The 13268-nt window shown below is 42.9% G+C and overlaps 1 protein-coding gene, 1 long non-coding RNA gene and 1 pseudogene across 4 annotated transcripts; all 3 read right to left on the bottom strand.

Moving 5' to 3' along the window:
- Window positions 1–7278: 7278 nt before the first annotated feature.
- Window positions 7279–8211, bottom strand: LOC115677275 (uncharacterized; annotated as a pseudogene).
- Window positions 8212–8334: 123 nt separating this feature from the next.
- On the bottom strand, window positions 8335–9307 carry LOC130140692 (uncharacterized). The gene is made up of 2 exons (XR_008818668.1): window positions 8864–9307; window positions 8335–8517 (listed from the first exon to the last, which is right to left on the bottom strand). It is a non-coding gene; the product is annotated as an uncharacterized LOC130140692 (long non-coding RNA).
- Window positions 9308–10545: 1238 nt separating this feature from the next.
- Window positions 10546–12808, bottom strand: LOC115677312 (S-adenosylmethionine decarboxylase proenzyme-like). 3 transcript variants are annotated; one of them, XM_056321021.1, is made up of 3 exons: window positions 12618–12808; window positions 12298–12491; window positions 10546–12175 (listed from the first exon to the last, which is right to left on the bottom strand). In XM_056321021.1, exon 3 carries the CDS (start codon window positions 11998–12000, stop codon window positions 10759–10761), a length of 1242 nt encoding a protein of 413 aa, XP_056176996.1. In that variant the 5' UTR covers window positions 12001–12175; window positions 12298–12491; window positions 12618–12808; the 3' UTR covers window positions 10546–10758. The 3 variants fall into 3 exon arrangements, with proteins under 3 accessions (XP_056176996.1, XP_056176995.1, XP_056176994.1); XM_056321020.1 differs by having other exon boundaries at window positions 12298–12467; XM_056321019.1 differs by having other exon boundaries at window positions 12298–12461.
- Window positions 12809–13268: the final 460 nt, after the last annotated feature.

Below are 13268 nucleotides of genomic sequence, written 5' to 3'. Positions count from 1 at the left end.
TTAGCTAGAGATTAAATCCTTGTTATAATAGGATAATACGTCGTAATATATATGCCTAACTTCTTTAGTACTAGCCTCCACATATTCTCCACTTGGACGTGCTTTAAACAACTATTTATGCACACAACGACACGATCTGACGCTCAAATTTAGCTTCATGCTGACACAAACCAATGGCTTCCATGGCTGGCTTTTTCATTACTCTTGTTGATGTTTATGCTCTTTTGAATCTCTGGACATGTCATATCAAGCGTTTTTCGAGAGCGAATCCAACAATGGCTCCGCAGAATTCACAGGGCATGGCCACGCAAGACTCAGAAGAACTTTCGAATGTACGAGAAGCACAGGTTATAGTGCATCGTCTAACATACCTGGGCTAAATTTTAGATGGATGTTATAGTGTGGATTCATGTTTTGGAAGATTGCAGTGTCCGCCTGGCGAGGCGAAGCTATTGGGAACATGACAGTCTATGCGGATTGGCTCGCAAACCATATCTTTCGCAGGGGACTTGGAAGAGAGACTTCATGCAAATATTTCGTCGATCAACCCGTGTTCACATGTTAGGCATTTCTGTTGATCGACATTCCATGGAAGATGAAGAATACTTCAGAACCCTTGGCGTTGACGGAACTAAAATTTTGATTGGAATTTACAGAAAGACTATATAATTCATCCATGCATTTTGATGATATTTCATTTCGAAGTGATTTCTACCGAAGAATGTTCAGGCACATGGAGAAGCTAGCCTCAAATTCAACGGTGGACTAAGGTAACCAATTTTGTACAACTATCATCAGACCATTATATTAGCATGCTGCCTGTGATTTCCCAAAAGTACATTGTGAACTAGGTCGTTCAATGCCATAACTACTTTTCACTTGCCAAATTGCAATTAGTCCGTGAAATACTGGATGTCTTTTCGCTTAAATCGCGAAATAGCAATAACCAGGCCGCATTGGCCTGCAACAGAGACCTTGGTGAACTTGTTGGAGAAAAAGGAGTCTCCGGTTGCCCTAATCGAAGGGAAGAAAGGAAGGAACTTTCTCGCCTGTGTTAAGTTTACACTGCAAGGATTCTGAATTCAGTTGCCAGTCTTTCGTTCTAATAGGAGATCTATGAACAAGATTGAGAGAGACAGAAAGTGCTCACCAATGGTGCTGCTGGGACCTCCCATGTTCGAGGGGGAGGAGAGAGGCTCTTCCTTGATGCTTGCAGAGACTCAGCAGCTGCTCTCTCTCTCTCGGCTAATGGTTTCTGCTATTAGGATTCTCGAGAGGATTTATCAAAGGCTAGAACTCATAACTGATGCTCCGATAGCCAACGAACTCGATATTTAGAAGGTAACAAGGCAACCGTTCGCTGTGAGATGAAGGCAATATCAATACAGTTATCTTGTCATTGGATAAATCTCTTCCGCGTACTATAATGAAATTAACTCGCATTCATCTTTCAACAGTTTATCACATTTAGGGCCGGTTTGTTCAAGATGATTGTCTCAAGAACCGTAGGTGGAAATGAGACACATCGAGTTAGGCTAAACATGAGCTATTCAAGTTAGGACAGTTAGACTATTTTAGTGGCTAGATTGTCACATAACTAGGACTTAAAAGTATGGAATCTTGAAATTATTTCGTTAATTTTATTTTAACCGTTCTCACAAATCAGTCATCTGTGCCTTGGCAAGGCTATCTACGGTTTAGCTTGACAGGGAAAATTAGCAAAAAAGTCATAAATCTATTGCAATTATGTTAATTTAGTCATAAACCGTTTTTTGTGCCAATTGAGTCCTAAACTTTTTGCATTTGTGTCAATTCAGTCCATTCGGCCAATTTTGGCCGGTCGGCACTGACGTGGCATGGCTGACGCTGAAGTGAAAATTTTTATAATATTTTAATATTTTTTCCTAATATTTAAATTATTTTTTTCTTTTTCCTTTTTTTCTCTCTCTTTTTTTTGTCCTTCCTTCTTCCTCTGGCCAGTCGCCGGACCGAGACAACCGCCCAGTGGTGAGGGCTGGCGAGCTCGCCCAATCATTGGTGAGGCTTGCCCTCGCCAAATCCAGTGATGGCACGCCTCGCTGCTGGTGGGCGAGGGCGAGCTCGCCCCCGCCAAAATCGTGACAGGGCGAGGCCAACGTCACCCAGCGACGGCGAGGTCGGCCTTGCTAGCGGCCAACAAGGTCAACCTTGCCGACCCTCGCCTCTAGCCGGTTGCCTCGGTTCGGTAACCAACTAGAGGAAGAAGGAAGGAAAAAAAAAAGAAAGAGAGAAAAAAAAGGAAAAAGAAATAATTAATAAAAAGATTCAAAAAAATAAAATATTATTAAAAATGTCAACATCAGCGACAGTCGGCCAAAATTGGCTAGATGGACTAAATTGGCACAAATGCAAAAGGTTTAGGACTCAATTGGCACGAAAAAAATATTTATGACTAAATTAGCACAATTGCAATAGGTATAAGACATTTTTAGTAATTTTCCTAGATTGATGAGATGTCTCTCCTTTCTCATTCTCACCGTCCTTTGATCTTCTAAATACACAATGGTTGTCCCTTAAATATAAATATAATTTTTCTCTGTATTATACTTATGTCGTATTTGTTTCATTAAAAAGTGTTGATGAAATATCTTTCAAGAATATGGATGGATCGATAAGAATCAACAAAGTTGAAAGTTGCTTTGTTGATTTTGAACGGGAAATTAAATGCTGGGAAATTTAAAGATAAAGAAGACCGGAGGCAATCGCGGCTATCCATTTAAATTGCATTTGAAAATAAAAATAAATTTATGAGGATTCGATTGGGGATCCTTTACCATGAGTACAATGTTGCTATTTATAGTCAGTCCACTACAAGTGGTTATTGAGTTTTTTTATTTTATTTTATCGGGGAGTGGTTATTGAGTTTGAAAAGATAATTTCCTAATCCTATCTTCAGAACAAATAACTTCCTAATTTCATTTGCGGTTGCAAGAAGTTACAACAATACTTATTCATAAAAAGTGATAAAATCCTAAAATAGCGGCAATAGATGTAACCACCAAGGAGTTAGATTTTTGTGTCGATTGCCCGCTCTCAATGACTTGGTCCACATGGGCACAACTGATAATACGAAATGCTCGACCTGTGAAATGGATATTGCTGTAAGTTTATCTACATAATAAAGAAATCGCTATGAGACAGGAGTGATGTGCACAAGTTGCTTATGATCAAAAGCGATTTTCACCAAAGATTATATGCGGTACCGTTAAGAAATTATACTTGTGTTCATGTAAGATTTAATTAGCTGAAATTGCATCCATCTCTTTAGCATAAGAAATTGGGCATAATATTTCCGTTCGTCATCCCATTGACTCGATTTTTTCACCCACGAAAAATCTATGACTAGATTGTTCCAAAAATGTTGTTCGATTTTCAAAAAAAAGTGTTGATCACGAAGTTTTAAAAATTGAACCGAACTGACGGCCATGATTTTTTCTTCATTAAAAATTCGATCTCCATGATTAAACCTAGGTAATTTAGATGATTAGAAAGCAATAAACCTCACAATCATGTAATTGTGAATTTTTTTTGAAAATTGATATTTATGTATTTTTTTATCTAATTGGCCCAACTTTAACAGGGCATAAATTTTCCGTCCAACATCCTATTGACTTGATTGTTGCATCTATGGAAAATCTATGACCCGATTATTTCAAAATGCGATTCGATTTACAAAAAAAAAAACGCGAGGATTGTGAATTTCAAAAACTTGGATCAAACGGACAGTCATGATATTTTCTTCGTTAAAAATCCGTTCGCTGTGATTGAATATAATTGTTGACACCTCTTATTTTTTCTTAATAAATAAAAAATTTAAATAGGAAAAATGCAAAAAAAATATAGCAAAACGAAAATATAAAAATAGTAAAAATTACTGAAATATATGCTCGGCCGAGAAAGGAAACGAGAGGGGGAGGATGGTGATGAAAGATCTCATGTGCTGAAGATGGAAATCACTGAAATTCTCTAGAGAAAATATACCAACTTTTTATTAATATCTTCAATCTAAATTTTGAGGCGAACTTTGACTTTTTCTTAACTCAAAAGACATGAAACTCTCGTAATTTTTTAAATGATGACACGTATATTTGCATGTGATTTTTTTCATAATTTTTCGAAATTTGAATAATACTTTAAGTTTTGATGAGAAAAATACATGCGGTTTTTGTTTAAATCGATGCCATTATAAGACTTGTATTGATGTTTCTAGCAAAAAAAAAAGACTTGTATTGATGTGATACCTCTTTTTGAGATGGACACCTTCTACCCTAGTTTTTGCAGCACCTTCCGAATTAGCTAGGTCACCTAAGTTCTAGAACAGAAGATCGTGGGTATAAATGGGAAAAAATCGATAAATGATCGATAAAAGAGTGCATATTTTACAATAGAATTAAAACTTCATACCAAAATATATAAGAACTGCCACCATCACCATCTTCAGATTTATCTAGACTCTCAACAAGCTACTTACTATTAATGGTGATAAATTTGAATATTAGACTTGGAGCGGAAGGATTAGAAAAAAATAAGAAAGATAAGTTTATCTCTCGAACTCCTCTATAAAAAAAAAACAAAAGAATAATCTTTGTTCCTTGTTTTTTAAATTTTTATATGAGGCAAATTTTGACAGATGCCGCTCTGCTGAAGCGGCAGAAGAAGGAAATTGAAGAGTTTCAAGCCAAAGTACAAGTTTATTGATTTATCATAACTAAGATGGATAAGAAAATCATATGCACTTATTTGCAATGATGAATTTGGGAATCTATCTTCTGATGTTACCATACCGATTTTCTTAGGGCTCACTTTCCGAGCAAGCATTTAGAAGAGATCATAAACTTGCGGAATGCATGACTGCAGATTTAGTGTTGCTGCTTATATTGTATTATGTTTGATGGTCAATTGTTCATCTTCGCTTATAAAAACAACAAAATCATGCATTTTGAAACCTCTTGGAAAATGTTGATTATCTATTCATTCAAGATGTGGTTTCCTATAAATAAGTATGAGAAAACCCTATCTAACCCCGATGTTATTGAACTTATTTGACAAATTGTGCTAGTTTCAATTCTAGATTTGGTTGGTCATCTTTCCCCTAGGTGGTGATGTTGGTCTTGTCGAATAATCAATGTTAATCGGTGTGTTAGACCTAACAGGAATATTCACATTGGGCGGTAGTAATGGAGCCACTACTCTTACACTTTTCACATTTAGCAATTGATCAGCCTGTCGACCAGTTTGATTTGCCAAATGTTGTTACCAAATTAGTTATTTTGACCAACATATGGCTCAAAAAATGGACAGGACTAAGAACTTACCTTGCTACACTGGATTTGTTTGTAGTGGTTGATTGAATGAACTTGGCCACGATAGAGCATCATTCACAGCATTGATGACGATCGGCTTGATCATGTCGAATATATGACTCACAATGTAGTTAGCCATATCATTCTGCTACTTTTTTAACATTCTTCTCATGGTTGACACCATCGACTTGATCGTGTCGAATATATGACTCACAATGTAGTTGGTCATATCATTCTGTTGATTTTTGAACATTCTTCTCATAATTGACACCATGTTGGAATTTGGAGTAACATCCCTTAATTTCTCTTCAGTGTGATGCATCGGCAGATCAACTTTCTCAAGTCAATTATCTTCTGCGACTCTCCCAGCGACTGAATTATCGAAATGTGTGGCCGTCTCAATACTAGTTTTGTGGTAATGAGTTGTTGCCAACGGCATTGTAGGACTCTTGTTGATTTGCAGTTCTTGCCAGGGTCCTTTGTTAATTTTGGACAGGAAAGTAATTGACAAAAATTTAAAAATACGAAAAGTGGAGGCAATCGCGGCTAGCAATTTGAATTGCAACAAAGTAAAAGATAAAGATTAAAATAAAATTTTACCAAATTTGAAAAGATAATTTACTAATCCTATCTTCAGAGCAAATAACTTCCTAATCCTATTTATGGTCACAAGAAGTCACAAAATATTAAAATAGAGACAATATACATAACCACCCAGCAGTTACATTTTTGTGTTGATCACCCACTGTTCATGACTTCCTTTTCGAGTTGTCGATGCTTTTCAAGTTGTTGATTATCTTTTTCATCGATGAAATAGTGGACTTTTATCGACTTCTGTCACTTGTTGATTATAATCAAAAGTTGATCATTTTGGGGTGCTAACGATATTTATTTTTTGTATTTATTGTATATGATCTTCTAAACACATAATGGTGGTCCCATAACATTAATATCACCATCCTTTGATATCCAAACGTACTACGCAATATGGGAACAGAGAGCAAAAATCCGACATCTTCACTTTGGAAGATTGCTAAGAAGGCTAAGTGCAAACCTGTTAGCATATTTAGTTGGATCCACCTCACTCAAAAGTTTAAGTTAATAATTTTTTGGCCAACTAAGATATATCAACTATCATATCAATTCTCCATTGTCGGACTTTTCAAACATAACTCACATATTCATCTCAACAATTTCCTCTCACGTACGAACTTAGTGTTAGGTCTGTTTCCTCTAAATTTAGGTATCCTTCTACATCAACATGTCACAACTTGAATTTTCAACACCCGCTTTCATCCTTGGTCACTTTCTCCAGATCGAACCATGAAAACTATCATCAGGACTGAGTTGCTACACCACAATCTCCACCTTCACTCTAGGTCTCTTTCGCCAGACCAAACCCTGAAGGCTGTCCAAAATTCGTGTTGTTCAAATTCCTTTCTTAAGATATTCATCAAACACCAATGCACATTGAGAGTGGGCTATCAGTCAACCATCAATAGGAGTGTCAATGGGTCGGGTCGGGTCGCGTTTTCATGATACCTGACCCGATCCGAAACAATGAATATATGTGTTTGGCCCGACCCGAAACAAGACCCGAACATGATATAGCCGCACAATCGGGTCATGTTTAGGTCGGGTCGGGTTCGTGTTTAGAGGTTTGCTATCCTCTTGAAAGAATTGTTCCTCACATTTCATGCACGACCGTACTGTTAAATTTGTTCCCAAATGTGGTACTTTTGCATCATTTGTCTGTTAGGGTGCAGTCCTCAACTCTGCTTTTATATTTACTTTCCAGCTCGAAAAGAGATGTTGTCTCGAGAGATTTTGGTCCTTCATTCCGGCAGATGTTTCGTAACATGAAGTAAAGCAGCATTCCGAGTTCGATTTGGCAAAAAAAATCAAACGAAGGCAACACGAGTACACATTCAATTCAATTGCAAGAGAAACCATGCATTCGTTGGATTTCATTCGAGCTATTTCACTACAGCACTTCATACAATGAGTAATCCAGGACAAAAGCCTAAACTGAAGAAATACAATAAATGCCACTGTAAGAGGAGAATCACAGCATCAAAGAAAACATACGTGGTGAGCATTGGCAATAATGTTGCCAATTTGCAAGAGTTACTACCACCAATGATGAACAAGAACTCCACTCTGTCTCAGGGATGTGAAAAGGTCCAAGCATTGCCCATATGTTTTCTCGTACTTGGAACTTCTCTCACCGGGACAACATCTCTGCTATCTGTTGTAATGGCACTCGAGAAATAGTTCATCGATCAAACAGATAGGCCCGGTTTCGAATAGCCTCGGAATCAAATCGAACTCGGTCCCCTCCACATCCATCTTCATCACCACGAAATCCTTCTCTGTAACCGTGCTTTTCAACCATTCCGCGAAATCGAATCCCTGAATCTTAGCCACCTCCCCATCGCTCGAGGAGTGAACCGGCTGAATCCTGCCCATCCCTTTACCTTTGTCCTCCGATTTCTGACCCGGGTCTCAGTTTATTTCGAAGGACAGAGTCTCATTCTTCACCCACGCAGCACATGACAGCAAAGTGACATGCTTCTTCGACTTGTATTCCTCATAAAAATGCTAATCGGCCTCGATAGCAGACACTTCGAAGGTCTTGCTCTGTTTCGGGTATTGTTTTCTAAACCAACTAACTATACTAGAGCCGTAACTCCCCCCGCCGTGGCGCAGGGGGCTCGCGACGGTGGAGGGTCAGTGCTTTAATTCATATTTTTGTTTAGGGGTTGGTTTGACCCCTAAACAAAAATATCATTGACATAATTCATATTTGCAAGAAACATTTCGTCAAACACCGAAACAAACGAAACAAACGAAGCCAACAAACGAACATCGTCAAACTCTCACCAGCACAGAAAAGCGAAGGCGACAGGTAGGAGCAGGGCCTGGAAGCCGACGCCGGTGTTGAGGTTGTGGAAGGCGGCGTAGTGGGGCCAGAGACACTAGTTTTCGCTAGAATTGCCGGAATCTCCGCAAATGAATGAAGCCAACGATCACTTTCCCCTCAGAATCTTGATCGCGAAACCGAGTCAGAGCCGACGGTGATTTTCCTTAGATCTCTTCATATCTGAACCGTGTCACTCCTCCTACGTTTTGGACAGGATGCACCCAAAATCATAAAGGCACCTAATGATCCTCTCTGTCGTAAAAAATGTAAGATGGAACAAAAGATAACAAGGTCGTTGCAGGGTCATCAGTTGACTCAGTAATTTTATCGAACAGTTGGTATGACACGCAAAACGGCTGATGCAAAATGAGATGAACACGCATACATAGAACACCTCGAAAGGCACAGTGAATCAACAGATGGGTTCCCCATTCTTCGACAAACAAAAGCAAAAAAAGCCAACTTGGAGCTGATCTAATCAAGTTCAACTCTGAAAAGAGAGTCAATCCAACACACCCAAGCACCATGCCGTTGAAGAAGCAGGAATACCGCAGATTCAAAGCTCGCCGGGGATTAATTGAAAGACGGCGATGCTCACCAGAAGAGAGAAATCGTCACTTGTGGGTGGGGCCAGGGGCAGCGGGTCAGGATGGTCAATCGTCGAGGAGCTTCCAGAGGCGAGACTTGACAAAGTCGTTGCGAGCTTTGGCGTGGGCTTGCTGAGAAGCGACGTTGGCGTAGGAGAGGTGGATGCCGGCCGCAATCAGGGAGGCGTCGGCGGCGAAGACGCCAATCGTCGCCGCCAGTTGCCTCCTCGTCGCACTACTCGATCGCCAGTTGCAGATCCGGAGCCCTGGAAGAAGATGATAGGGTTTCGGGTGGGCTTGGGAGCAAGAAGATCAAATGGATCTTGTTTGTTTCTGGTGGGCTTGTTTCAAGCATGCTCGGATAGATCCAAAATAAGCTGAAGCCTTGTTTTTACTGTTACCCAAACAAGTTAAGGCCCAACTCGACCCAATACAAAATTTTCCTGTTCGGGTCGAGTCGGGTAATGTTTGAGCGGGTTCTTTTGACACCCCTAACCATCAACTCTATATCATTTGTTTGGAGCACATAATAGAAATTTGATACCTTAATTCAGGAAGATCACCTAGAGGGAGCTTGAGTTTTAACCCGTCTACATACTTTGAGAGAATCCTAGGTCCAATTGGATATGTTGATGGGCTTGGACTTAGACTCAATCTTAACGATCTCCCTAGGCAAATGTATCGGACTTCTGCTACATACTCCCAACACAATTATCCAATCAACCTCTAGGTGTATAGCTCCTTGACAACAGACCGGAAATGAGGCGCTTAAGTATGTCGACGTTGAAATTGTGGAGTTGAAATCGCTGAAAATAATGATCAATTGATGTGCCATCTCATAAATTTTTCTCTAGACATACGAATTGTTTAATTAAAAGATGGTTCACCATCTTCAACCTTTTTGTTTTTTTATACCCGAAAAGAGCTATTCAAAACAGAGAGATTGGTAGATACACTAATGATAGGATGGCGATAGGATGATGACATTGAAAGTACGTGGAGAAGACTCAAGTCTCAACCCAAAATGAAGAGCAATTATTATATGTGGATCCCATCCGATTGGCTTCTCACATCATATGAGAAGTTTTTTCCAAAAACGTATGGATAAAAGTGAAGAGCTTCGAGAAATGAGAAAAGGAAGGATAACATAGCTTTTTATGACGTGCATAATGGACCCACGTCGATTTGGCTTGTCTCTATTAGGCTTTCATTGACAACTTCTGTTGAACAGATCGAATCCCAGATTCTTGATGGGCTCGAGGGTGGTCCACCAGCAAGAATCAATGTTTTTTCCATCAAATTCATACCAACTTGCTCTGTTGTCTCTACAGCAACAGAGACAGAGTGTGTTAGCATGATGCAGCATCACTACCTTTATTCTTCTAGCTCTCCTCAGCGAATAAGCCGTCGCGTGTGGGCATCGTGACCCAGCCATGCGAGATTGGTCTGAGATGGACACGATCTCGACCGCCGCTCGTGCAGGTAGTGACCTTCTTGAACGACACGACCCACACACATGCTCAGAAAGGTTCTACCGAACACGTGGACATGTGCGAGCCATAGACTTTTTGTCACAAGCACAGACATGTACAGGTCAGGGTACCTTCTTCTGATTGGCTAAAACAGACCACAAATCACGATTGAAATGACTGGATAATAAGGCCAATTCATGAAGCGACCGAGAGAGCCGATGGAGAGAAGACCGAAATCATCATTATTCCATGATAAAGTTCGAAACATAGGAGGAAAATTCAGGACAGAACACTCGGAAAAGGACACCCAAGAAGACGATACGAGCTTTCAACATAGAAAACTAAACACGACCGATTGAAACAGACAGAGTGCTAAACGCACTGCAACCATAAACTATTACTCAACGCAATAACAACCCCGGCGAATGCATTCGCTAGCTAGTAATTCCGGCCCGAGCAGGCGCCATGCAGGGCCTCGCCACCACTTCACCACCGGCCACCGCTGCATACTCCATTTCGTCTGCCGCCGCCTCCTCCCGGCAGCACTGCTTCGCTGCCGACTTCGTGGGTGTGCAGGCCGCCGGGCGCCATCTGCCGCCTTTCTTGTACGCCAGGTACACCAAGCATGCGCCGCCGGGCAGCGCCTGCTGCACCACCCTCTCTCGCGTGTAGCCCACCACGGCCGCCATGGCCCAGAGGTGGGCCCCGGTGGGGCCGCCGCCGCCGCCGCACGTGACCGCAACGGAGAACTCGGTGGGCCCGAAGCACCTCAGCACTCGCTCGACCAGCGCGTCAAACTTCACGGACTCGGGGTCGATCCCCATGGCCTCGTAGCTCGCGTAGCTGAACCCGTCCTCTGGGGTAACGTGCACGGTGGAGAGCGCTGCGCCCTCGATCCCGTTCATCGAGTACCCGCACGGGTCAAAGTCAAAGTCGCAGATCGTGTGGCCAGGAATGATCTCCGATATCCCGGACAGTTTCGTCATTTGCCTCGCCGAGTAATCGGGGTCCCCCGATCTTTTGAAGAACACGGACGCCTTGCTCTTGTCCAACCCCGTCATGCACATCTCCAGGGTGACCACGCCCGCCCGATCCTCCGCCGCCGACGGCGGCGAGGCGGAGCGGCGCGCGTCCGCCCCAGCCTTCACGGCGGAGTAAATGTGCCAGTTGCGGTTAGGGGCCCTCGGGTCGCCGATCACGTACGCCTCGGCGAACAGTCCCTCGAAGAAGCCGTTCAGGACCTCGACCTCGTCGGCAAAGTTACGGTATGGGGCGGGCTGGGCGTGGGGGAAGATGAAGCTGCCGCGCGAGTACTTGACCGAGTCGACGCCGAGCGAGAGCGACTCGGCGAGCTGGAGTGTAGGCTGGATTGAAGAGAGCAGCTTCGTGGTCCCGCACGTCTTGAGGATGATCTTGAGAGGGTAGACGAAGAGGCTCGACTCGGAGAGGACGTAGGAGTCGAGCTCGGCGCTGGAGAGCTGAGACACGATGGAGCAGCGAGCCGGCTCGAGGATGGAGTCGAGCTGGGCCCGGGTCAGGCGGCGGAGGCCGAGGCCGGAGGGGTCGGCGAAGATGGGCGGCGGGGAGAAGGTGATCTCGAGGCGCTTCTCGAAGCCCTCGAAGCCGATGGGCGAGCTAGGTGGTGGGTCGTTCCTGGGTTGGTCTAAAACAGCCATTTGTCTCTAGAGTATGAGCTTGAGGAAACAGTATCGGAAGCAGAGCAATTTCGCAGGGACAGACAGGAGCAGAGAGAGAGAGACAAAGAGAGGGAGAGAGGGGGGGAGGGGATGAATTCTACTCTACTGAACCAGCCATTAGCAAGAGGGCGTATCAGGATGGCTTCCTCAGGCACTGCAAAACATAAAAAGGAAAATGAAAAATCAAGAACAAGAACACAGACGACGTTATACAACCAAATGAAAAGGCCAAAGATTCGATCTTTTCCCGCGGGGGAGGGGATGAGGACAACGTACGTCGGAGTAAGCAGCAGATCGGAACTTCTCGATGCCACCGTTGGGACGGATGTCTTCAATGCAGTAGCCGAGAGGGACTTCATAGTGCAACGAATTCGTACTACTACTACTGCTGCTACTCTTTTTCCCACCTTTGGTCTCCATTAAAACATCCACGCTGCTCTCTGCAACTTTTCGAGAATCAGATTTACGCTCTGGTCAAGAGCGCGCAAGGTTCGCGTAAAAACACACGGGAAAATCTATAAATCTGACAAAAACAGAGTACCCGACGACGACGACGACAGCAAAAAAACACAACTCAGATTGATACATGGACTTACTTTTCCTTGGATCGAAGATAAAACTGCGCTTGATTTTCCTTTTCCGAGTATACCCAGAAGAACTGTTCCGACGCAGACGGTGAGAATGCAGGGTTCGGCAATGGGAAACGCTCGGTAACGCGAAAGCAGGAAGAAAAAGGAGCGGATGGATAGATAGTGCAGCAGGGCTTCCTTTTGGTTGGCGAAGATAGCGGCGAAAGAGAAGAATTTATAGGGCCAAGGCGAGTGGCAGTGTCGTAATATAGAGGGGGCAACGGAAGGCGTTTTGGTACTTTTCACCTTTAAAATCTCGGTAAGTCTACGAAGGTGCCAGTGCCGGTAGCGCTTTAAAATATTGTAAGGGGTCAGCAGTCAGCACACGCGGCGGCGTGCCCTTAGCAATTGGGACGTGGTAGATAATAGATTTTCTTTTCTAGGTGCTTTTGGGAAAATGAACATTAGATTAATGCACAAAAGCTACGTACACACACATTTGGTCAATAGGGTTTGAATTCCCCGAGGCCGAGGCGGCCAATGGCTACTGCCCGTTAGGTGGCGATAGTTGATGGATTGTATCTATTCGGCAGACCCATCAAATGGGTGGGGTCGGGATCATTAATGGCCCGATCCAGATTGATCCGTTTAACCTGTTTGGATCAATTTACGTGCAAT

The sequence above is a fragment of the Syzygium oleosum genome, unplaced genomic scaffold, assembly GCF_021117445.2.
Source record: "Syzygium oleosum isolate NSW1041296 unplaced genomic scaffold, Sole_v2.1 Sole_v2.21, whole genome shotgun sequence".
NCBI classification, from domain to species: Eukaryota; Viridiplantae; Streptophyta; class Magnoliopsida; order Myrtales; family Myrtaceae; genus Syzygium; species Syzygium oleosum.
The sequence above is the reverse complement of the archived record's forward strand: the minus strand, read 5'-3'. Positions and strand labels throughout refer to the sequence as shown.